General features: G+C 32.9%; 1 protein-coding gene across 8 annotated transcripts in view; it reads left to right on the forward strand.

Annotated features, from left to right (window-relative positions):
• ATRX (ATRX chromatin remodeler) overlaps positions 1-25490 on the forward strand; it is a 230856-nt gene that overhangs the window by 177542 nt on the left and 27824 nt on the right. For all 8 annotated transcript variants that reach the window (XM_081276837.1, XM_081276832.1, XM_081276834.1 and 5 more), the window contains 4 exons: positions 653-759; positions 11512-11620; positions 19132-19309; positions 20913-21107. In XM_081276837.1, coding sequence (XP_081132963.1) covers positions 653-759; positions 11512-11620; positions 19132-19309; positions 20913-21107 — 589 coding nt within the window. The remainder of the gene's footprint in view (positions 1-652; positions 760-11511; positions 11621-19131; positions 19310-20912; positions 21108-25490) is intronic.

The raw sequence follows: 25490 nt of genomic DNA on the forward strand, positions 1-25490 counted from the left end.
TTTCATTTAAATTAAATCCAGTTTATCACCTTTATTTTTCACCAGTCATACATTCATTGTCATGTTTCTACGATAGTTTAAGTTAAAAAAGATTTTCCTCCATGTGTCCTTCTAAATATTTTATAGTTTTTATATTTTACATTTAGATTTATGTTCCATTTTGACCTACTTTTTGCATAAGATATAAAATTTGAACCAAAGTTCATTGTTTTTCATATGAATGTCCAGTTTTGCCAAGACCATTATTAAAAAGACTATCCATTTTTATTGAATTGCTTTTTCCCTGTTGCCCAAAACCCATTATCCACATTATATGACTCTGACTGTATTTTTTCCTGTTCCATTGATCTGTTCCTGTCCTTTCACCAGTAGTCTTGATTACGGTATCTTTTTCAGTATTGGAATCATGTAGAGTTAGGCCTCCAACTTTTTGATTCTCAAAATTGTTTTGGTTGTTCAATACTTGACATTCCCTTATGAATTTTACTCTCTCGTGTTGTGTTAATTTCTACATAAAATCCTGTTAAGATTTTGATTATAATTGTGTTAATTTATGGATTGGGAAGAAGTGGAGCCTTTACTAGGTGATTTTTTTTTTTTAAGGTGAATGTTCTAGTGTTTGAACACTAATCTTTTTTTTTTTTTTTTCCAGTCTTGTTTTCAGCCAGTCACTCATATCTCTGGACCTGATTGAAGATTTTCTTGAATTGGCTAGTAGAGAGAAAACAGAAGATAAAGACAAACCCCTTATTTATAAAGGTGAGTTACAAACATTTCTATAAAATAATTTTTAAAATACTTATTTAAACATATTGTAAAGACATTTTAACAATAAAGGAAACAAAACAATAAAGGAAACAAAATGTTGTGAGTCTCATAACCCTAATACATAAGTTTTTTTTTTTTCTATTCTTTCTCTTGGTTCTTTTCACATACCTCTGTTTTTTTTAAAAACAAAATATTCTTGTGTATATTTGGTATTAACAACATCATATTATACAATACAAATAGATATTAATAATGTGACCATTTAGTGAAATATATTAGCATATCTATCACCTCACAGTTACTTTTTGTGACAAGGGCAGTTAAAATTGAATTATTTAACAAAATTTCCTAATATAGTAGTCTTTGTTGTAATTATAGTAAAAATTTTAATTTTTATATATCTTTGTTAATATATAATTCTCACCTATAAAATTTACCGATTTAAAGTATAGAAGGGGGAGCTGGGTAGTGGTGCATGCTTTTAATCCCAGCAACTTGGGAGACTGAGGCAGGAGGATTGTAGGTTCAAGGCTTCCCTTGGCAACTTAGTGAGACCCTATATCAAAAATTAAAAAAATAAAATAAAGTAAAAAGGGCTGAGAATGTGACTCAGTGGTTAAGTGTTCCCTGGGTTCAATCCCTGGTACCAAATAAATCAATAGTTTATGTAAGGTAATTGTTTTAATATATTCACAGATATTCACCATAGTCAATGTTGGAATATTTTAAAATAAATCCCTGTACCTTTTAGGGATTACCTCCCTACTATCCCCCTCAACTCCCTCACAACCAAGCAACTGCTAATTTACTTTATGTCTCTATAAAATTGTCCTATTTAGGACCACTCATATTAATGGGAACATAATATATTGTCTCTTGTTGACTGACTTCTTTCACTTTGCCCAGTATTTTCAATGTTAATCCATTTGTAGCATGCATTATTATTTATTTCCATTTTATAGCCTAGTAATATTTTATTGTTTGAATAATGCCACAGTTTCAATATCTGTTTATTCATTGAGATATTTGAGCTCAATATGATTTCTCTGCATCTATTGATACCTTTTGGCTATTAATAACAATGATGCTATGAACATTCATATGCAATTTCTGTTTAAACACTTGTTTTCGATTCTTCTGAATATATACTTGGGGTGTAATTAGTGTGTCAAAGGATAACTCTTTGTTAAAATTATTGAAGAATCACCAAACTGTTCTGCACCTGGCTGTATAATTTTATACTCCAAGAGCGATATAGAAGCATCTCAATTTCTTTACATCCTTGTCAAAACTTGTTATTTATTTCTCTCTCTCTTTTTTTTTTCTTTCTTCTTGGCAATTGAACTCAGGTGTACTCTACCAGCTACACTCCCAGCCCTTTTCATCTTTTAAGACAGGGTCTCACTAAGCTTCTCAGGTTGGCTGCAAAATTGAGACCCTCCTGCATCAAGTCTCCCATGACACTTGTTCTTTTTCTTTTTTTTTTTTAATTTTAGCCACCTTATTGGTTATAAAGTGGCATCTCTATGTGGTTTTGATTTGCATTAATCTGATGGCTAGTAATACTGAATATCTTTTCATGTGCTTGTTGGCTGTTTGTTTATCTTCTTTGGAAAATGTCTATTCAGGTCCTTCGCTCATTTTCATTTTTTTTTTTTTTTGCTCTTCTTAAAATTGCATTTGTTGTCTTTTGTTGTCTAGATATGAATGTTTCAAAATTATATTCTACATACTAGATATGTTATTTGCAAATATTTTCTCTCATTCTGTGAATTGTCTTTTCACTTTGATTGTGACCTTTTGTATACAAAAATGATTTCATTTTGATGAAGTCTATTTATCTATTTTTTTTGTTGGTTGTGCTTTTAATGTCATTTTAAAGAAACCATTGCCAAATCTAAAGCCATGAAGACTTACTCCTTTGTTTCCTTTTTAAAAGTTTTATGTTCTTACATTGGATCTTTAAATGGATCTTTGATCCATTTTGAGTTATTTTTTATATATGTTGTGGAGTAAGGTTCCATCTTCTGACTTTTTTTAATATTTATTTTATTTTTATGTGGTGCTAAGGATCAAACCCAGCGCCCTGCGCATGCCAGGGGAGCACGCTACCGCTTGAGCCACATCCCCAGCCCCCCATCTTCTGACTTTTGCTGTGGATATCCAGTGGTCCCAGTACTATTTGTTGAAAACAATATTCTTTTCTCATTTAATGATTTTGGTACTTTAAAAAGTATATCAAAGGATATAGGTTTGTTTTCTGACCCCTAGTTCTGTTCCACTGATCTTTATGTCAGTCTTCATGCTAGTATTTCACTGCCTTGTTACCATTGCTTTGAAAGTAAGTTTTAAAATTGGGGAATTGATAGGATATACTTCAGTGGTAAAATGCTTGCCTAGCATGTGAGGTTTTGAGTTTGATTCTCCGACACTGCAAAAAAATTAAGTGTGACTCTTCCTACTTAGTTCTTCAAAATTGTTTTGTCTGCTCATGAGTTTCCACAATATTTAATTTTAGCAAGTATTGCTATCTTAATATAAGAGTATTCTAACCTGTGAACATGGGATGTTTGCTATTTGTTAAGGTCTTTAATTACTTTAGCCAGTATTTTGTAGTCTTCAGAGTATAAATTTTATGCTTCTTTTATTAAATTTATTCTTACATGTTTCATTCTTTTTGTTGCTGTTGGCAATGAGATTTTGTTCTCATTTTTGTTCTCTGGAAATGTATAAATTGACTTTTGTATATTGATTTTGGCTGCTGCAAACTGGCTGAATTTGTTTTCTTATTTAATCTTTTTTAGAAGATTGTTTTGGATATTCTGTTTACAAGATCATGGCATCTACAAATAGAAATAGTTCTTTCTAAAATGGATGCCTTTTATTTATGTTTGTTTCTCTTTTGCTCTAATTAGGGAACTCCATTATATGTTGAATGGAAGTAGCAACAGTGGACATCCTTTTCTTGTTCCTAATGTTATGGGTAGAAAATCCAGTCTTTTATATCTAGTCTGTTATTTCCTACGATAGTAACTGTAGGTTTTCGTAGGTGTTGTTTATCAAGTAGATGAAGTTTCAATGTAATTTTAGTTTGTTGAGTATTTTTATTATGAGAGAATATAGGATATTCTCAAATGATTTCTCTGCATCTATTGAATAAATTATTTTTTCTTTATTGATGTAGTGTATTATTTTGATTTTAAATTTCGATGTTAAATCAACTTGGCAAACCTGGGATAAATCTCACTTGATCGTGGCTTATGATTCTCTCTATGTGTTGTTAGATTCAGATCGCAAGTATTTTATTAAGGAATTGCACATCTTTATTAAAATATGCTGAGCTTGTAATTTCATTTTCTCATGATGTCTGGGGATGTAGCTCAGTGGTACTAGCATCAATCCCCATTACTCCCACCTATTCCCCCCAAAGTCCTATTGCACTGGAGTCCAACTCATTCAGTGACCATATGAAACCCAGAAAAAATTTTTAAATAATAATAGGAGAGAGAAAGAATAGAGAAATAGACTGCATCCTTGCCTGGTGTGCTCAGTGGGGGAGAGCAAAAGCTCCCTGAAGAGATGTATGGATTACAAGTCAGAGTATCTTATGTCTCTGTTCTCTCTCTTAGAATGCTGAAAGAAGAAATCATAAAGATTTTAAGAAGTGTGGACTCAGTGACTAGACATACTGAGTAAAAAGATTGAGCATAGAAAGAGAATACCTATACTTTTTGGCACTATTTTCTTTTTTATCTTTCAGTTTTGTTTTTTTTAAATCCAGTTTTGCAAGTTTCTTTTTTTATATATTTTATTTAATTTTATGTGGAGGATCAAATGTGCAAGGCAATCAAATGTGCAATCACGTGTGCAAGGCAATCACTGTACCAATGAGCTATAGCCCCAGCCCTTTCAATTTTTGTTTCTGTGGGCTACTTTTCCATTACTTTCATTTAATTTTCTGGGGCCCAGTCCAAAAATCTACCTGCACTCAAAAATGAGACAGTAGCACAAACCTGTGTGGAACTCTAGACTGCAGTAGGCCAATGGAAATTCCTTGGAAATTGGTAGACTATAACTACACAGATGTGTGCAAACCTGACATAGTCTGGTAGAGTTTAATCTCTTCAAATAGATTTCAACTGCTGAGATTAATCATGGAATTTTCAGACCCATCTTGGCTACATGAGGAAGGGCAGGGCAAGAATACATACTGTTAGAGTTGGGGGTAACAGTATGTACACACCTGTGGCAGTCTGCAGAATAGCATCAGGATTCATTCAGGAACTTCCAGAGTTTCCTAATGGCATGATAGAAAGTTGAGTGAGGTTCGTACTATTAGTCCTCTCAGCCAGAGAAAGATCTGGCTGCAGGACTGCAGACACTTAGAGCAAATTCCTCAGACCCTCCCAAGAGTTTTTATGTGCCTATTAATGCCACAGAAATGCCAGAACTTCCCAGGTATGCATCAGAGGCAGGCATGTTGAGGTCAGTGTGGAAAGGTGAAAGAATCTGAGTTCTGGAAGCTTTTGAAGCAGAAATGCTGAGCTGGATGGGTGACAAACTAAATATACAGCTCCCTACACAGCACAGAGACAGATGATGTAGTTGTTAACCCCATGCCTAGAGACACTCAGAGGTCATGTATTTAAAACTTGTGCATTTTCTGTGTTTCCCAGTAGCTGGCATTCCAAAGTTGGAAGGTCCAGTAAGAAACCTTTCTGTCTCAAATACTTCTACAGGGAATAATTTTAGATTCTTTAACTTAGCATTTCAAATTTCACTGGTATTTTATTTTGTGTTAATATGATAGATTCTTGCTACTCTTTGACTTTGCATATCTTAATCCAATTTTATGTATTGTTTTACTTTAATTGGAGTTATTCATTCCATTCTCTCTTGTTTTTACCTACTCTCTCCCACTCTTTTTCTTACATATTTTCCTTCTTCTTTTTTAAATATTTTTTTAGTTGTCAATGGACCTGTATTTTTATTTTTATGTGGTGCTGAGAATCAAACCAGTGCTTCACACATTCTAGGCAAGCACTCTACCACTGAGCCACAACCCCAGCCCCTCCCTCTTTTTCTATTGTCACTTTTCTTATGTCTCTGTTCCTCCTCCCTGCATTTTAAAAAATGTTATATCAATTGAATTTATTCATTCTATTTTTCTTCTGCTTTTCTATACTCTCACTGTCTTATCAATTTTTCTCCTTATGTCTCTCTTCCTATCCACTCTCCATGTAGTGGTTGGGCTTTATGTATGTGTGTTTGTTTTGTGGTACTCAGGATGAATCCAGGGATGCTTTACCACTGAGCTATGTCCCCAACTGTTTTATTTATTTATTTATTTATTTATTTTTATTTTGAGATAGGATCTCAGGAAGTTATAGAGGTTGGCTTCATATTTGGAATCCTTCTGCCTCAGCCTCTTGAATAGCTAGGATTATAGGCATGTGCTACTACTCCTGGCTGTTGTGTTTTTGGTTTGGGTTTTTATTTGGGGTGTGGGGTGTATACCAGGGATTGAACTTGGTGGTACTTAAAACACTGAGCCACATCCCCAGCCTTTTTATTTTGTGATATAGGGTTTTGCTAAGTTATTTAGGGCCTAAGTTGCTGAGGCTGGTCTCAAACTTGTCCTCTTGCCTCAGCCTCCCAAGTCACTGGAATTACAGGTTGTACCACCATGCCTGGCTATGTTTTTTCTTTTTAATATTAACTGGATTTAGTCTTCTTTTTCTTCTTGCTTTTTTGTATGCTTTCTCCCTCTTTCATGTTTCTTTTTTTTTTTTTTTGTCTTGTGTCTATCTTCTTATTTTCCTTTTTTTGTTTAATTGATCTTATTTTTTAAAATATACGACAGCAGAATGCATTGCAATTCTATTTTACATATATAGCAGAATTTTCATATCTTTGTATATAAAGTATGTTCATGCCAATTCATGTCTCTTCTTATTTTCATTTTTTTTCTTTCCTGCTTTTTCCTATTTTCTCAAATACTTTATATAATTTTAATATGCATTATACTTTCTTTGACACTATTTTTTCAGCCTATTATAGGGTATCACTTTCTATTTTGCTATTTCCACTTCTGGACTAGTGAATTTGTAGTAAACATTTTTTCGGGGGGGGAGGGTACTAAAAATTGAACCCAAGGACAGTTTGCCACTACTTATTTTTTTAATTTTCAGACTGGAATTTGCTAAGTTGTTGGCACTGACCTTGAATTTGTGATCCTTCTTCAGACTCCTGAGTTGCTAGCATGTACAGAACATTTTTAATCAGTTGATAAGTCTTATAGGATATATTTTTGCTCATAAGTGATCACAGTTACTGATGATTTTCATATTTCAATGTGATGCTAGAGATTGTTCGCAGTTCATAGAGAACATGTTGAGCAGGCGTTTTGACACTGAGTTATACCCCTAGCTCAGGGACACATTCTAAAGAAAAAGAAAATCTTTAGAAAAACCCTTATATAATGGTGAAATAGAGATTGGCCCCACAAAATTTGTAGATCTCAATATAGAAACATAAAAAATCAAGGTAATAAGATGCCACCAAATGTTCATAATCCTCAAAAAACTGAACCTATAGATATTAAAGAAGAGGAAATGTTTGCTAAAGACTTTTAAAAATTATTGTTAAAGTGATTGGTGAATTAAAAGTAGATCTAAATAATGACCTAACAGAGAAAATACAAGGTATGAAGGAGCATTCCAATAAAGAGATAGATTCTTAAAAAGAACCAAATATGTCCTGGAAATGTAAACTGATTCAAATAAAAAACTCAGTTAACTAATTCTCACCAATAGATTAAATAAGTCAGAAGACAAAATCTCAGGACTTCAAGATAAAGTCCATGAATTGAATTTCAGACAATAAGAAAAAAATTAAGAAACTGAACAGAATATACAAGAACTCTGGGTAATGTCACTGATTGAACTCCAAATAGACCAGACAGAAAATAACCTATGTATAGTACATTATATTTGAAATGTGAGAATTCCAGAAAAATAAAGAATTTTAAAAACTGCAAAAAAGAGACATCAAGTCATGTACACATTCAAACCTAGCAGAATAACAGCCGATATCCTAATAGAAATTCTAAAGCCCAGGGGACATTGAATGGTATGTTCTAAGCCCTGAAAGAAAACAACTGCTAATATTGATTGTCATAATCTGTAAAGCTGTGTCCTTTAGAATCAAAGCAGAAATTTAAACTTTCCAAACAACTATGAGCTAAAGGAATTCACGACCACTAAACCGGCATTGCAAAAAGATAAAGCACACAGGAGAAGAAGAAAACAACTAAGAGAGCTTGGGAAAGGATAGATAGCATTAGATGGTTAAGTAAGCAAATAAGAATTAGGATTGGATCAAATATCACAAAAAGGAAAATGTCAGGATAAAATGCATACCACTATAATAACAATATAAATGGTATCAATCCTCCAATTAAAAGACATAGAGTGACAGATTGGATTAATAAACAAGATACAATGATATATTCCTTCCAAGAAACATAGCTCATTGGCAAAGACATCCACAGACTGATGAAAGTGATAGGATAGAAAATGATATTCCATGCAAATGGAACTCAGTCGTAAGGAGGAGTAGCTACTCTCATATCAATCAAAGCAGGTTTCAATCCAAAATTAGTAAGAAGAGACAAAAAAGGTCACTACACAGGGGAACAATGCAGAAATAAGATGACTATTGTAAATATGTATGCCCTAATTTCATAAGAAAAACACTACCTAACACTATGGCCCAAATTGGCTCAAATATAATAATAGTTGGTGATTTCAATATACCTCTCTTACTGATGTGTCTTCCCAACATAAAATCAACAAAGATACTGCATAGTTAAAACATACTATTGATTAAATGGACATAACAGCCATCTATAGAATATTTAACCCAGCAATAGCTGAAAATACTTTCTTTATCATTGGTCATGGAACTTTCTCTGAAATAGATTATATTTTAGCCCACAAAGCAAGTTTAAGCAAATACAAGTTGAAATAATTCCTCATATCAACTTGGATCAGAATTCAGAATTCCAGATTTCAAATTATACCACAGAGCTATACAAAAAGAGTGTGGTACTGGCATAAAAACAGACACATAAATGCAACAGAATAGAACACACAAATAGAAACCCACACAGATACAGTCATCTGATTCTTGAAAAAGTGCCAAAAGATAAATTGGAGAAAAGACAAACTATTTAACAAATGTTGCTGGGAAAACTGGATATCCATTTTTGGAAGAGTGAAACTAGATCCCAATTCTCACCCTTCACAAAGATCAACTCAAAATGGGTCAATGATGTAGTTGAGAAATCTTGTAACGCTAGAGGGAAAAAAAAAGCATAGGGGAAATACTTTAACACATAAGCACAAACAGTGACTTCCTGCAACCCTGTGTAAGAGGTACAAAATTATCCCCATTTTTATAAAGAAATGGATGCACAAGGAGTTTAATTATTTGCATGAAGTGAAAATGTTAGTAAACAGTGAAACTGAAATTAAATTCATTGAGTCTTACTCCAAGGTTTATATTATTAACTACTGACCTATACTACCAGTTTTTATACATTGGATTCATGGAAGTGGTATTAAAGATTCATCACCATTATCACAAAAAGGAAACTATGTTGAAATGCTTTTTTAAGTAATCATATCCATAAAGCACCAAATAAAACAATAAAAAAATAGAAGGAAGACTAGTAAGTATGGTAAGGGGAACAGCGGGAGGGAGAAGAGGAGGGAAAGAGAAAGTACTTGGGATGAAATGGAGCAAATTATATTCCAGCATATATGTCAAAATGAACCCCACTATTATATATATCTATAATGCTCTAATAAAAACATTTAAAAATAGTTATATTATTTTCCATTCATTTATGTTTAGCATATTTATTATAATATTTTACAATATTTATACTGTTGAAGTGACTGATTATAATACAAAATGTGACCTTTTTATCCACCTTCTTCTCTCAAGTTCTTTTTTCCACAGATACATATGCTGTTTTCCCTAATAGAATGAATAAAGATCATAAGTAAAATTACGTTTTTAGACATTATTGAATTTTCAGCAAGGAAATTCTAGGTTTTCAGTATAAAACATGCATAAATCATAAACATATGAAAAAACATCTATTTAACAAATCTACTATGTTTAAAGAATTTGTTAAAAGGCATATATATTCATTTATTAAGACTCTACATCATGGAAATATAAATCTTTCTTGGATGGGTAATAGTAGTAGTATGTTTATAGTTAAAAAACCAGAATGACTGGCTGGGGTTGGAGCTCAGTGGTAGAGCGCTCACCTAGCATGTGCGAGGTCCTGGGTTTGATCCTCAGCACCACATAAGAATAAATAAAGTATTATGTCCAACTATAACTAAAAAATATTTTTAAAATTCAGAATGAAGATTATGTATGAAATATAAAATTTCATAAGCACTCAATTCCTGGTATCAATGCAAGTCTTGGGAAACTTTTACATAACTTGTCTAAAAGTTGACGTCAGAACACTAACTTACATACCTAAGACCTTCACACTCACACATAGATACACATATAAACACCCAAATAATATTCATAAAATGGAAATATATGCTGAAATTTTTGGCTAACCAGTAAAAGGTTTTGTCATATATCAGCCACTCAGTTAATACTTGATCAGTGAATGAATAAAGTCATTGTTTATGGTGTTCACCTGATAATTACCAAGTTGTTAATAAAAAAGGGAGAAACCTGGCTATTTGCATATTTACTTGAGTTTTTATGTAGTTTTTTTTAAAAAAATTCTTTTTAGATATTCATGATAGTAGAATGTATTTTGACATATTATACATACATGGAGTAAAACTTATTCTAATTAGGATCCCATTCTTGTGGTTGAACATGATGTGGAGTTATAGTGGTCATGTATTAATAAATGAACATAGGAAAGTTATGTCTGATTAATTCTATTGTTTTTCCTATTCCCATTCTTCCTTCCTTCCCTCTATTTGCATAATTAAAGCATACCTCATGAGCAAAGTGCAGTTTATCATATACTTTGGACAGTTTTTTAAAAACATTTAATTTTTAGTTGTAGTTGAACACAATACCTTTATTTCACTTATTTTTTTTATGTGGTGCTGAGGATCGAACCCAGGGTCTTGCAGGTGTGAGGCGAGTGCTCTACTGCTGAGCCACAACCCCAGCCCTACATTGGGCAGTTTTAAAGGATTCTAATCAAAGAAATGCTTTTATGAAATTCTCATGTATGTTCAGAAGCCAGGCATGGTGGTGTAGGCCTTTAATCCCAGTGACTTGGGAGGGCAAGGCAGGAGGATTGCATGTTCAAAGCTAGCCTCTAAAACTTAGTGAGGCTCTAAGCAACTTAGCTGAGCCCTGTCTCAAAATAAAAACTAAAAAGGGCTAGGGATATGGATCAGTTTTTAAGGACACTTAGGTTCAATCCCTGGTACTAAAACAATAACCACCACCTATGTTCAATATCTACTTAATTGAAATTTTTTTGAATGAAATTTGTGGTGAATTTATTTGTAATACAATTAATTGTCCCTAGGTTAAGAAAAGTATGTGTGGTACTATACAAATACTGGAAATACAGCATTATAAATATATATCCTTTTTAAGTGGTGAGTAAGGAGGAAAATCTGTTAGCAGAGCAATATATCAAATCCTTTTTGTATTTTCTCATTAAATTTTCAGGTGAGGGGAAATGGCTCCGAAATATTGACTATTACCGTTTAGATGGTTCTACTACTGCACAATCAAGGAAGAAATGGGCTGAAGAATTTAATGATGAAACTAATGTGAGGTATGAATCATCTTCTGTATGTATAGAGAGGCTTTTAAAGTCATTTTTAATTTACATACAGTAAAATTCACTCTTTTTAGTGTATCCTTCTCTAGAGAATTTTGATAAATGGAAGATACAGTCAAGATACAAGTTTCACCCTCCTCTCCAAATTCATTCGTGGAATTATTTGTTTGTTTGTTTTCTTCCTGGTGATTGAACCCAGGGCCTCTGGCATGCATTCTACCCCTGAGTTATATCTCCATCTCTGGAATCACACATTTTGCTGCCTATTTAGTCTCACTGCTTTCATTTAGTGAAATGCATTTGTAATTCATCCATGTCATTGCTGGTGTTCCTTTTTTCTTGTTGAATAATTGTCCTTTGCAGGGATGTATCAGTTTGTTTAGCCATTTCTACTTGAAGGACATTTGCATTATTATCAGGTTTGGGGATTAAAATCATAGCTGCCCCAAACATTCATGTACTATTTTTTGTAAGTATAGGGATCTCTTTCAGTATAATGAAAATGCAGAATGATAATTTCTGGATTATATGGTAAGTTTATTATATATATAGAAGCTGTCAGTTTTCCCAAGTGACTATACAATTTTGTATTCCCAACAATAGTGTGTGAGAGTTCCAATTGTTCTGCATTCTTATTAGTGTTTACTTTTGTCATATTTTTACAAAATTATTTTACCTATTTCTAGTAAGTATATAATGGTACCTCATGTGTTTTTTTTTAAATTCTAATTTGTTATGTATGACAGCAGAATGCATTTCAATTAACATTACCTATATAGAGCACAATTTTTCATATCTTTGGTTGTACACAAGGTAGTGTCACACCATTTGTGTCTTCATACATGTACGTAGGGTAATGATGTCCATCTCATTCCACCACCATTTCTACCTCTAAGCCCCCTCCCTTACACTCCCTCCCCCCCCCTTTGCTCTATCTAGACTTCTTCTGATCCACCCATGCTTCCCCCCAACCCCATTATGAATTAACATCCTTATATCAGAGAAAACATTTTGGCATTTGGTTTTTGGGGATTGGCTAACTTCACTTAGCATTATATTCTCCAACTCCATCCATTCACCTGCAAATGCCATGATTTTATTCTCTTTTAATGCTGAATAATATTCCATTGTGTATCTATAAAACGTTTTTGTTATCCATTCATCAACTGAAGGGCATCTAGGTTGGTTCCACAGCTTAGCTGTTGTGAATTGTGCTGCTTTAAACATTGATGTGCCTCGTGCAGTTTTTAATTTGCCTTTCCCTAATGATAAATTATGTTGAATATCTTTTTATGTGCTTACTGGCCATTTTTATATTATTATTGGTGACAGATTCTTGATGATTTTAAAGTTAGCAAAGTTTTTGTGATCTCTTTGTTGTAGAAATGCGAATCATAATATTTAAATAACTATAGATACAGTGTGCTTTATATGTGCGGGTTTTATTTTGTTTTTAACTGTTATTGATTGACATAATCAAAATGCATTTAGCAATGAAAATTTCATATATACACACACATACATACACAAACATACCAACACATACTTACACTTTAAACACAAATATATGAAAGCATGGCCTTTGAAACAAAGGCAGAGAGGGGATTAGTTTAATGGTAGGATGACTAATGTGTGTCTTAATATTTTAAACAATGAGGAATATTGTGTTACAAAAGACATTTTTTAATTCTAGCAGTCATGAACCAAATCAAGGCTTCAGGCTAGTGAAATTTCAGTTAGGTCATGTGAAGAGTATTAATTGATAATCTATAGGAGTTAGGAGTGCTTATATAGGGATGTTTTGAGTACAGTTAATTTATAAAGTGTGTTATTAGTTATCAGACTGCTTTAAGAATAAGTACATTTGTTTATATGTTTTCATGTTTTAAAAAATTACTGTGCATGAGTATGAAGAAATAATTTTATTTTTATATAACTTTCAGAAACCAGTTCTTACTATGTTGCCTAGGCTGACCTTTTATGGGCTCAAGTAATATATCTGCCTCAGCCCCCAAGTAGCTGAGACCAAAGACATGTGCCAACCATGCTGGGCTGAGAAGTAATTTTATTAAGTAACCCTTATTCGTCAAACATGGTTGAAACTTTGATTTGCTCAGCATCCCAGATTTTTAAATACCACCATAGCATTTTGATCTGGTCCATAACTTTCATACTTGATGTGAGTACAGAACAGTATTGAAATGGAGATGCTGAGGTGTCAGATAGACTTACTTACTATTACTAGTCAATGAATCACTCCTAAACATAAACCAAAAAGTGTTTCTGATTTGGATACATGCTTTAGGAGTGTGTGTGTGTGTGTGTGTGTGTGTGTGTGTGTGTGTGTGTTTGGATCAAACCCTGGGCTCATACATGCTAGGCACTTTATCTACCATGAGTGAGTTACAGTCTCAGCCCCTTGCAATTCTTATTAAAATAGAAATCATGTTGAATCTGTTTGTCTTAAGGACAATAATGTCTTTATTGAAACTTCTGATTTGTAAATAGTGTGTAGTTTCATTTATGTTATCATTAATTACTTTCATCAGTGTTTCTGAGTTTCCAGCATACAAGTCTCATGTATATTTTGTTAGGTTTACACCTGTAAGTATTTTTATTTTGAGTGATTTCAGATGATATGGAATTAAATTTTGGTTTCCCTGTATTCATTGTTAGCATATAGAAATGCAGTTGATTTTTGTGTTGATATTCTGTCTGTGATTTTGCTGCTTTTGTTATAGGAGTTTATTTTGTAGATTTTTTAGGATTTTCTACATTGAACATTATGTTATCTATATGTAGGGATAGTTTCATTTCTTCCTTTCTGATATGTATGTTGTTTGTGTTCTTTTCTTGACTTAATACACTGGCTCAAATTGGCAGTAATGTGATGAATCAAAGTGTTAAGATTGGACATCCTTGACTTCTTCCTGAACTTAAAAGCATTCAGTCTTTATGATTTTAGCTATGGGTTTTTATTTGATTTTTGCGGTCCTGCCTATAAAACCTGGGGCCTCATGCATCTAGGCAAGTGCATTATCACTGAGCTAACATTCCTAATCCTTTTCAAATTTTATTTTCAGAAGGCTGCTTCTGTCTGTCAAGTAGCTGGGATTATAGGCATGCACCACCATTGTAGGTTTTTTGCAAGTACTCCTTCAAGTTGAGGAAGTTTCTCAATAGTCTTAATTTGCCAGGAGTTTTTATTATTATTTGGTGTTTAATTTTTGTCGAATGTTTTTTCCATGTCAATTATGTTTCGTTTTATTTTACTTTACCTTATTAATATGGTATTTTATATAGAGTGATTTTTAGATATTGACTCAGCTTTCCATTCCTGGAAAAAACCTTTACTTGGTGATATATATAGTTATGGTACTGGGTGCTGCTATTTGCTAATATTTTGTTGGGAGGAGTTTATGAAAGATATTGGTCTGAATTTAGTTGTTTTTGTATAGTCTTTGTTTGGATTTGGCATAAGGATAATATTGGCTTCATAAAATTTATTGAGAAGTATTGCCTTTTCTATTTTCTTAAAGAGGTTTTATAGATTTATATTTTAAATGCCTTGTGTCTTAGGTGTTACATCACTGTGAGCAAAATATTTGACATAAATAACTTAAAGGAGGAAAGCTTTGTTTTGGCTCAGGGTTTCATTTCATGGTTGGCAGGTTGGTATAACCTAAGAACCAACCACTTCCCAATAGTCCTTACAGATTACGAATTCATAAATTGATTAATCTATTGACAAGATTAGTGCCCTCATAGTTAATTTTCACTTCTCCTAAACCCTATCTCTGAACCTTGCTGCACTGGGGCCCAAGCCTTCATTACATGAGTTCTGGGGGTGGGGACATTCCAGACCCAAACAATAACATGTTGTAAAATTTTGCCAGATTATTTTCTTCTTCTTTTTTGAGGGAGAGTTTTAAGATTGTTGGTTAAATTTCCTTAATAGCATTAAGACTATTAAAATGATCTCTTTCATAGTAAATGAGTTATAGTAGTTTGTTCTTTTTGAGGAATTGTTCTCTATAATGCATATATATTTTTAAAAAGTAAAAAGAAGAAAACAGCCAGGTATGTTGGCACACACCTGTAATCCCAGCAGCTCAGGAGGCTGAGGTAAAAGGATTGCAAAGCCTCAGCAACTTAACAAGGCCCTGGGCAATTTAGTGAGACCCTGTCTTTAAATAAAATATAAAATGTGCTAGGGGTGTAGTTCAGGGTTAAGTGCCCCTAGGTCCAATCTCTGGTACAAGAAAACAAAACAAAAAAACAAAACAAAATCAGAAAACAATCATAACCCTCCTGACTAAGATAACCACTATGAACATTATGTGTATATGTGTTTTATGTTTCAATGTAATTTAATTTTTATTTAAGAAGGTTCTGTATCCTTTTTTTCACACAACATAATGTTTTGAATTTTTAATGGCAATATAGCCCATTTAATAGTGAATGGCCCTTCCTTCTTTTTTATTTATTTTTTTGTGTGGTACTCGAAGTTGAACCCAGGGTTTTGCACATGTTAGGCAAGCACTTTAGAACCACAAGCCCTACCAGATTGTAGTTACATGTGTTGTTGTACTTTTTATTTTCAAGTTTTTGCTATTATATATAACATTGATGAATATATTTTCTTGGAAATTGGTCATTTTTGTGGTAATTTTCCTAGATGTGTGATTACACTAAATTCATATAGAACATTCATTTTTATATCTGTTCCTTTGTACTAGATTTTTCTTTAATAAACAATATGATTGGTAAACTGAAAATAAACCCATTATTCAAATTTAGTGTCTCCCTGCAATCTGGTATATAGTGCTATAAATGTAATGGGCTGGCATTTTAATGGTAATTTTCTGTCATGAAGGTATAGAAAACAAGGCTTAGTGTAAAGGGATTATATGGTGATTGCTGAGGGCTTTTCCCAGAGTTTTTCTCATTTTCATATAAGTTGCGAAGAATAAACCATAATCACTAAATTATTATATGGCAATCCAGTGAAAGAGGTAGCTAACAGGCATGACGTGTATAAAAAAATTTTTAAAGAAATGTTTGTAAGGGCGGGGATGTGGCTCAATCGGTAGGTAGCAAGGTTGCCTGGCATGCGTGCGGCCCAGGTTCGATCCTCAGCACCACGTACAAACAAAGATGTTGTGTCTGCCGAGAACTGAAAAATAAATATTTTAAAACAAATTCTCTCTCTCTCTCTCTCTCTCTCTCTCTCTCTCTCTCTCTCTCTCTCTCAAAAAAGAAGTTTGTAATATAATCTGTGTATACAGATACTATGTTCACTTAACCAAAAAAGTATACGCTTAGAAAAAAGAGACCAATAGGAGGAAATGTACAGTGATATGAATGAAGGTTGTTTCTGGGGAATGGACCTATATAGTTTTTTTCCCCTTAAACTTTTTTATACTTTCAAAAAATATTATCTTTGTTTTCAAATTAAATTTTTATTTGTCTCAAAGTAATATATTTACATATTATTATTAAAAGTGAATAGTTTTGCAAGGCTTAAAAACCAATACTTTGACCAGCCTCTTTCTATCCATGATTTCTACTTTCCAGAGGTAATTAATTTTATCTCATGCTATTCTGGTGTTTTTGTACACATATCCTTACTACAGTCTAAGGTGGGAATTTATCCATACATCACTTCTTGCTCATTTTACCAATATAATTTTTCATACTGTTTACCTAAATCAATTTTTGGAGTGTTTGCCTTATTGTGACTGTGTAAATGTTCTTAAGTCATTTACATACTGTGATTAGTTTTCCTTTTATGTGTTCCTGTTTATTTTTATTTTATATGTATTGGAACCAGAGATTGAACTCGGTCACTGAGGGATACTCGGTCACTGAGCCACATCCCCAGCCCTATTTGTGTTTTATTTAGAGATAGAATTTCACTTAATTACTTAGCACCTTGCTTTTGCTGAGGCTGGTTTTGAACTTGAGATCCTCCTGTTTCAGCCTCCTAGCCACTGGGATTACAGGGGTGCACCACTGTACTGGGCTGTGTTCTTGTTTATTTCCCTGAAGTGATCATTTGTATTAACCATTTGCTTGGATTTCTATGTATCTGTCCCTAATTCATTCTCAAATTCTTCTATAGAAATATTTTCAGTCCTTTTGTTCCAACATGTCAGATTATCTATTAGTGTAATTATTTTTCTTTAAACACACCCTTCATGAAGCCCTTTGTGTTCTTCCTTTTAGTTTAGCTATTTCTTTACATGTATCCTATTTTTTCTCTTTAAATTTGTTACTCTGTAATTGTTTGTGTATGAGTGAACCCTACTACAATCAGTTCCTTATGCACTATTTTTTATTTTGATATATTGAGTGCTTATAACAGTATCTAACACAATATGGGCTTTCAAATTATATGTATTTTTTCTAAAATTGCTCAGAAATCTGTGGGGGAAAAAACCTTTGAATACATTGCATACATAAGATCATCATATCCCTTTTTCTTCTTAAATAAAGCTTTTTATTTTCTGTCAATAAGATCCTTCCTGAGAATATCATGAGTCTGACTCCTTAGATGCCTTATTTTCTTCCATAAGTAAGAAATTTCCAGTTACAGTGGCATATACTTGTTTTTTTTTTTAAGAGAGAGTGAGAGAGAGAGAGAGATAATTTTTAAAAATTTTTTTTTTATTGGTTGTTCAAAACATTACATAGTTCTTGATATATCATATTTCACACTTTGATTCAAGTGGGTTATGAACTCCCATTTTTTACCCCGTATACAGATTGCAGAGTCACATCAGTTACACTTCCACTGATTTACATATTGACATACTCATGTCTGTTGTATTCTGCTGCCTTTCCTATCCTCTACTATCCCCCCCTCCCCTCCCCTCCCCTCTTCTCTCTCTACCCCCTCTACTGTAATTCATTTCTCCACCTTGTATTATTTTTCCCTTTCCCCTCACTTCCTCTTGTATGTAATTTTGTATAACCCTAAGGGTCTCCTTCCATTTCCAAGCAATTTCCCTTCTCTCTCCCTGTCCCTCCCACCTCTCATCCCTGTTTAATGTTAGTCATCTGAGAGAGAATTTTTTAATATTTATTTCTTAGCTTTGGGCAGACACAACATCTTTGTTTGTATGTGGTGCTGAGGATCGAACCCAGGCCGCACGCATGCCAGGCGAGCGCGCTACCGCTTGAGCCACATCCCCAGCCCCAGTGGCATATACTTGTAATCCCAGTGACTCAGGAGGCTGAGGCAGGAAGATGATAACTTCAAGGCTTGCCACTAACTTAGTAGACCCTATCTCAAACTAAAAAAGGGCTGGGGAAATAGCTTAGTGGTGCAAAGTGCCCTTGGATTTAATCCCCAGTACCAAAAAGTAAAAGAAAGAAAAAAAATGAATTCTCTGAACTTATGATAATATAAAAACTTCACTAGGATCAAAAAGTCATATCATAAATAAAATATCTATAAAGTATTTATTACTAAAGCATGTATCCTATATTTTCATTTTCAGAGGGCGGTTGTTTATCATTTCCACCAAAGCAGGATCTCTTGGAATTAATCTGGTAGCTGCTAATCGAGTAATTATATTTGATGCTTCTTGGAATCCATCTTATGACATCCAGAGTATATTCAGAGTTTATCGCTTTGGACAAACTAAGCCTGTTTATGTGTATAGGTTCTTAGCTCAGGTAGGTTTATAACTCATATTCTCTTTTCCCTACTGAAAATTTGGATGAATCTAATATTTTAGAGATACAGGATGTACATGTAACTACTATTGAGAAGCAAACATAGTTGAATATGTCATTCCTATAAATAAAGCACCAGAAGTCAAATTTGGCCCCTCCCAGTTTTCTGTTCTGCAGTTCATTAATTTCTATAGTGTCAGCTTTCTTGATATTTTTTGTTGTTGTTTTGCAGTACTGGGAATTGAACCCCAGTACGGGGCCTCACACATGCTAAACATTCTACCATTGAGCTACATCCCAAGCCTTTGAGATTATTTTGTATGAGTAAACAGATTTAGTATTTTCTTACTACTTAAGGATAGTTTAATATTTATAGTTCATTTACTTTGCACATGTAAAAAAGCCAATGAGTAAATCTAATTTGCTTATAGAAGAGCAGGTAGTTGTTTTTCAGTGGCTACTAGTTTTCTCTTAATTTGAGAAATGTGGGTAAATAAAAAGCCAATTTATTTTACCAACAGAATTGTTACAAAGAGTATTTAATACTATGTAGGTGAAACTATTAGGGTGATTTAAGTATAAAACCAAGTATTAAAAAACAATACTCAAAGTTAAGAAAAACAAAATCAAATAAATAGATGCATTTTGCCAGGTGTAGTGGTGCACACCTGTAATTCCAGCTAATCAGAAATCGAAGGCAAAAGGATTGCAAATTCGGGGCTAGCCTGGGCAACTTAGTGGACCTCTCTGAAATTAAAAAAGAAGAAGAAGAAGAAGGGCTGGGGATGCAGCTCAGTGGTAGTGTATCCCTGCATTCAATCTCTAGTGCCAAAAAAGTAAAAATTAAAAATAAGTGGTTGCATTCAGAGGTAATAATAGGTTTATAGTATCAGCTTGTCCTTCTAACTGGTACATCTGCTTTGGGAACAGGTGTTATCATTTTCTGCCTGTCTCCAAATCTGGTCTTGTCAATTAAAGACTTTCTGGTAGATCCCTGCTTATTTTATCTTCTTTAGTATGTGATAAGATTAATATCCTCATTATAAACACTTTCCTGTTATTTTGTGTAGAGATTCTTTATATTGTAGCTTATAATGCTACATATATGTAATGGAAATGGCATTTTTGTTTTCTGTCCTGAAATTATACAAAGTAATTCTTGATACAAAGTTGATTTATAGTGATTGTTGATAGCTCATTATATTCCATGGAAAAGGAATTAAACTGTTCTTTTGCATTCTAACTTTAGTATTCACCTAAATCCTAATTTCATTTATCCTTTTTATTTCTATTTATTTCTGGTAGCTACCTGCTGTCACTTTCACCACACAAAGAAATATAAAGCAACACATGAATGCATTTTGTTCAGATAATATGGAATTATTACCAGGAATGTGATTCTCTTAATTTGTCATGGCAATCTGTGGTGAACAGATGAAATTTTTGATGAATTAAACCACATTTCTAATAAATTTTCCTTCATGACAAATGATTATCTGGAAGTTTTACCATCTCCTATTAACTAGTAACCATATTTCTCCTGATGAAGTTTCATGTTTATAGAATTTTATTTATTGGTATATTGTTCCTTCTTTTTACAAAGGGAACCATGGAAGATAAGATATATGATCGGCAAGTAACTAAGCAGTCATTATCTTTTCGAGTCGTTGATCAACAACAGGTTGAGCGCCATTTTACTATGAATGAGCTTACTGAACTTTATACTTTTGAGCCAGACTTATTAGATGACCCTAATTCAGAAAAGAAGAAGAAGAGGGATACTCCCATGCTGCCAAAGGTAAACATATTTAAGTTATTGGCTTAAAAATAGTGAACATGGACCAAGGAAGTTTTACTGTTACTCTGAAAGTTAGTCATCTATTTGAGACTATATTTCCATTTTCAGTGTGAAAATTGTATTTAATAAACTTGTTCAGATAATTACAAGTGAGAAGATGCTTGATAAGTTTTCCATATAACACTGAAAAGAAACATATTTTGAAATATGTATTTTATGCTAAGTAAACATTTCTGTCCTCACCCCAGAAAAACATCTGAGACCTTAAAACAAATAGTATGATTCTCTTTTAAGAAATCTCCAGTAGAGAGCATTCATAATTTCAATAAGTCTATATTTTACTTTATAATTCTGTCTTGTTTAGCATTCTTTTCTATCATAGAGCAAGTAAGAATCAGCAAATACCCAACAAGTATTTCAAAAGGTATTCATTGCAGATATCTTGGTATCTACCTAGTCTCCTATTTTCACTAAGTACAGAAATATACAAAGCAACACATGAATACATTTTGTTCAGAGAAAAATGAAATGATTATAAGTAATGTAATTTTCTGAATTTGTCATAGCAAACTCTACTGAACAGATGAAATCTTTAAGAATTAAGCAACATTGTTGATGGATTTTTCTTTATGACAAATTATCAGGGAAATGCAAATCTAAACTATAACAGAGATACCACTTCACACCTATTAGGATAACTTATTGTCAAAAATACAAAGACACTAGGTACTCGTGAGGAGATGGAGAATACGGTATACTGTTGGTGGGAATGTGAATTATACAGCCACTATTGAAAACAGTATGGAAGTTCTTTAAAAAACTAAAAAATGGAGCTACCATATGATCCAGCAATCTCACTTCTAGGTCTATAACCAAAGGAATTGAAATCAGGATCTTGAAGAGATGTCTCTGAAATCCTGTGTTCATTGCAACATTATTCACAATAGCTAAGACATGAAAATAACCTCATTTCCATCGACAGATGAATGGGTAAAGAATATGTGAAATATACATACAATGGAATATTATTCAGCCTTAAAAAGGCAAGAAATCCTTCTGATTGCAATAACATGAATGACTCTGGAGGGCATTAAACTAAGTGAAAAAAGGACACAGAACATAAATTATATGATACCACTTAAATGCAAAATCTAAAATTCATAGAAGCAGAGAGGAAAATGGTAGTTGCTGAGGACTAAGAGGAAGGGAAAATGGAAGACATTTGTCAAAGAACACCAAGTTTTAGTTAGGCAAGATGAACTAGTTCTAGGCATAGTGTCTGCAGTTAATAGTACTACATTGTATACTTAAAAACTTTGTCGAGAAGGTAGATTTTATATTAAGTGTTTTTATTTTTAAAAAGTGGGTCAGACATGGTGGCGCAGGCCTGTAATCCCAGTAGTTTGGATTTCTGAGGTAGGAGGGTCACAAGTTCAAAGATAGCCTTAGCAACAGCGAGGTACTAAGCAACTCAGTAAGACTCTTTCTCTAAATAAAATATAAAATAGGGGTGGGTATGTAGCTCAATGTTAAGAGTGGGATGAAATATTTAGAAGTGTTGGTTATGTTCATGACATCAGTTATAGCAATAGTTTCATCATATCTCTAAATTCATTAAGTCCATTAATCCATTAAATTCCAAGTTTTCAATTCTGTGAGTATTTCAATAAAATTGACACTGGTAGATTTAATAAGTTGGAAGTCAGTTGGACATGGTGGTGCACACCTAAAAATCCTAGCAAATTGGGAGACTGAGACAGGAATATTGCAGATTTGAGGCCAGCCTCAACAACTTTAGGGAGACCCGTCTGAAAATAAAAAACGAAAGGACTGGGGATATAACTCAGTGGAAAGCACCCCTGGGTTTAATTTCCAGTACCAAACAAAAGTCAGAAATCATAATCTATCGATTATATATTATATATTAGTATAAATTTTATGTAATTATGTTATTATGTATTTATGTTTCTATAGGTATTCCACATTTGGGATAATGTGACAAAATGGGTTAAGTTTTTATAGCTTTTATATGTCAAAAATTATGAAGTTGTAGAACTTAATTGAAAATAATTTTTACTTAAAAATCTCTATAGTACTTAAACGTTTTTTAAGTATTTCAATGTTACCTTAGTTGATCATTGAAATAACTTTTCTGATTGGACAGTAATTTGTTGAATTAACATTATAATTCAGATTTCCTTAATATATACATTAACGTTTCTTACACTGTTACACTGTTAGAGGCAAATAATTGTTTATTCAGCTATTTAAAAAAGAATCAGCATATAAAATAGTACCATTTATTCAGTGCTTTTCACTGTGATAAAGTAAGACTTCCTGCACTTCGAAAAGACTCTAAGAGATAATCTAGTGAATCCCTCTTGTTTTATAAATGGGAAAAGTTTGAATTAGAGACATTGACTTACCACAGTTTTCAGCTAGTGAATGGCAGAGCCAAGACTAATATCTACATCTATATTCTGGTACATTTTCAGATAAGAAATTGTTATTTAATAGTAATATAGCAAGTATAAACACTTCTAGGTAAAACAGCAGTTGTGTGTTTATTTTATAAAATTTGATATGATGGTAGATGTCATTTTGACCCTTTTGAACATAGAAGAAAATCTACATGTTTTCTCATTTAAATAAAGATGTTACTCATTTAAACTGATTTTCATTATCTAAAAGCCATTTTGCAGGGAGTGGTGGATTTCCAGTTATTTTGGTTTCAAATTCAAGTATTTAATGTTCTATGCCACAGTTAAAAGAATGGGAAAAGTAGCTACCTGGGTATCCACTCCATTCATCAAAGTTTAGTCACTTGTAAAAATAACATTCTCAAAAGTAGGGGTCAAGGGTATAGCTCAGTGTTGGAGAGCTTGCCTAGCATGGGCAAAGGTCCTGTGTTTGAATCCCAGCACTGCAAATAAAATGAAATTGCATACTAATTCACAGTGGCTAGGGAAGCCTAACTAGCCTGACCCTAAGTTAGAAACTCAAAAGTATATTAGCTCTTAATATGATTGGACACATTTAATTAAAGCAAATAGGAATAGAAATAAATGTTTTTCAAGTGCTAATATATAGCATTTTAAAATATTTTTATTTTATATATGTGAGCAAATATTCTTCTAATCAATGAACTTAAAGTTCACTGATAAAACATTTAGGAAAGGGGCTGGGGTTATGGCTCAGCGGTAGAGCACTCACCTCGCACATTCAAGTCCCTGGGTTTGATCCTCAGTACCACATATAAATAAATAAAGTTATTGTGTCCAACTACAACTACAAAAAATAAATATTAAAAAAACATTTAGGAAAGCATTTCATTTGTTTGTCTTTTTGCGGGGGATCAATTAGGGTCTCCAGCATGCTATATAACTAGTCTACCACTGAGCTACATCTCCAACCCAAGAGTTTGTCATAGTGACAACTGCTGTGAAGTCCCTTGGACTTAGTTAGGTCCACTCAAGGTTTAATTTGACCATTTTTCTATTAGTTTAAATATGCTTTAATAAAAAGTATCATTTCAATATTCATGTTATGAAATATTAAACTGATAATTTGACTTTCTTAATTATATCACAGAATGTTAAGATTCTTGAATAGACTGAGAAATTCCCTATGCAGAAACAGGTTTGTTTTCATACCTTTAAAAGTACACAAACACAAATGGAAATCATACAATGCATACTCTTCTACAGCTTACTTTTTTCACCTACATGTATTTTGAACATGTTTCTGTATTGGCACATATATTGTCATTTTAAAATTACTGCATAGCGTATCTTCTTTATTTTTCTATTAACTTTTGTATCCACAACAATTTTCATGATTTTAAATGGCAAGAAATATTCTTTTCAGGATTTGTACCTATTTTTATCATTTAAAAAATAGTGAAGTTTCCCTTTTTGAGAAGTACATACATATATATTTGTAAAATTAACATACTTCCTAAAATTATACTTAAATTTAAATCTAACTTTTACAAGAAATAACTCATGATTAGTAATTTTCCAATAGGAAGCAAACATTCGAATTTTCAAAAGGGAAGATTGCTTTAAGTTTATTCACTACATGGTGGATTTCTGGTTATAGGAAATATGTTTAATTGGATAAGCATTTATTATTTGCTGACTTTGAAAGGTGCTATAAGGATATAGTAAGAAGAATAAGACATTGTCTGTGCTTTAAAGAAGAGTTTAAAAATTCCCTAGGAAGTACAATTTAATTATTATAGGCTATCTGGAAAGAAACCATCTGTTATTTGTAATTAGAACTCTGAATCTTTAAAGGTATCCTGCTTTACAGACTTCTCTTAGTGTATATTGCTTTTAGTGCTTTGCCAAAGAGCAAAAATGAAAAGAAATGTCAAATGCC

The sequence above is a fragment of the Spermophilus citellus genome, assembly GCF_964194105.1.
Source record: "Spermophilus citellus genome assembly, chromosome: X".
In the NCBI taxonomy this organism is placed as follows: Eukaryota; Metazoa; Chordata; class Mammalia; order Rodentia; family Sciuridae; genus Spermophilus; species Spermophilus citellus.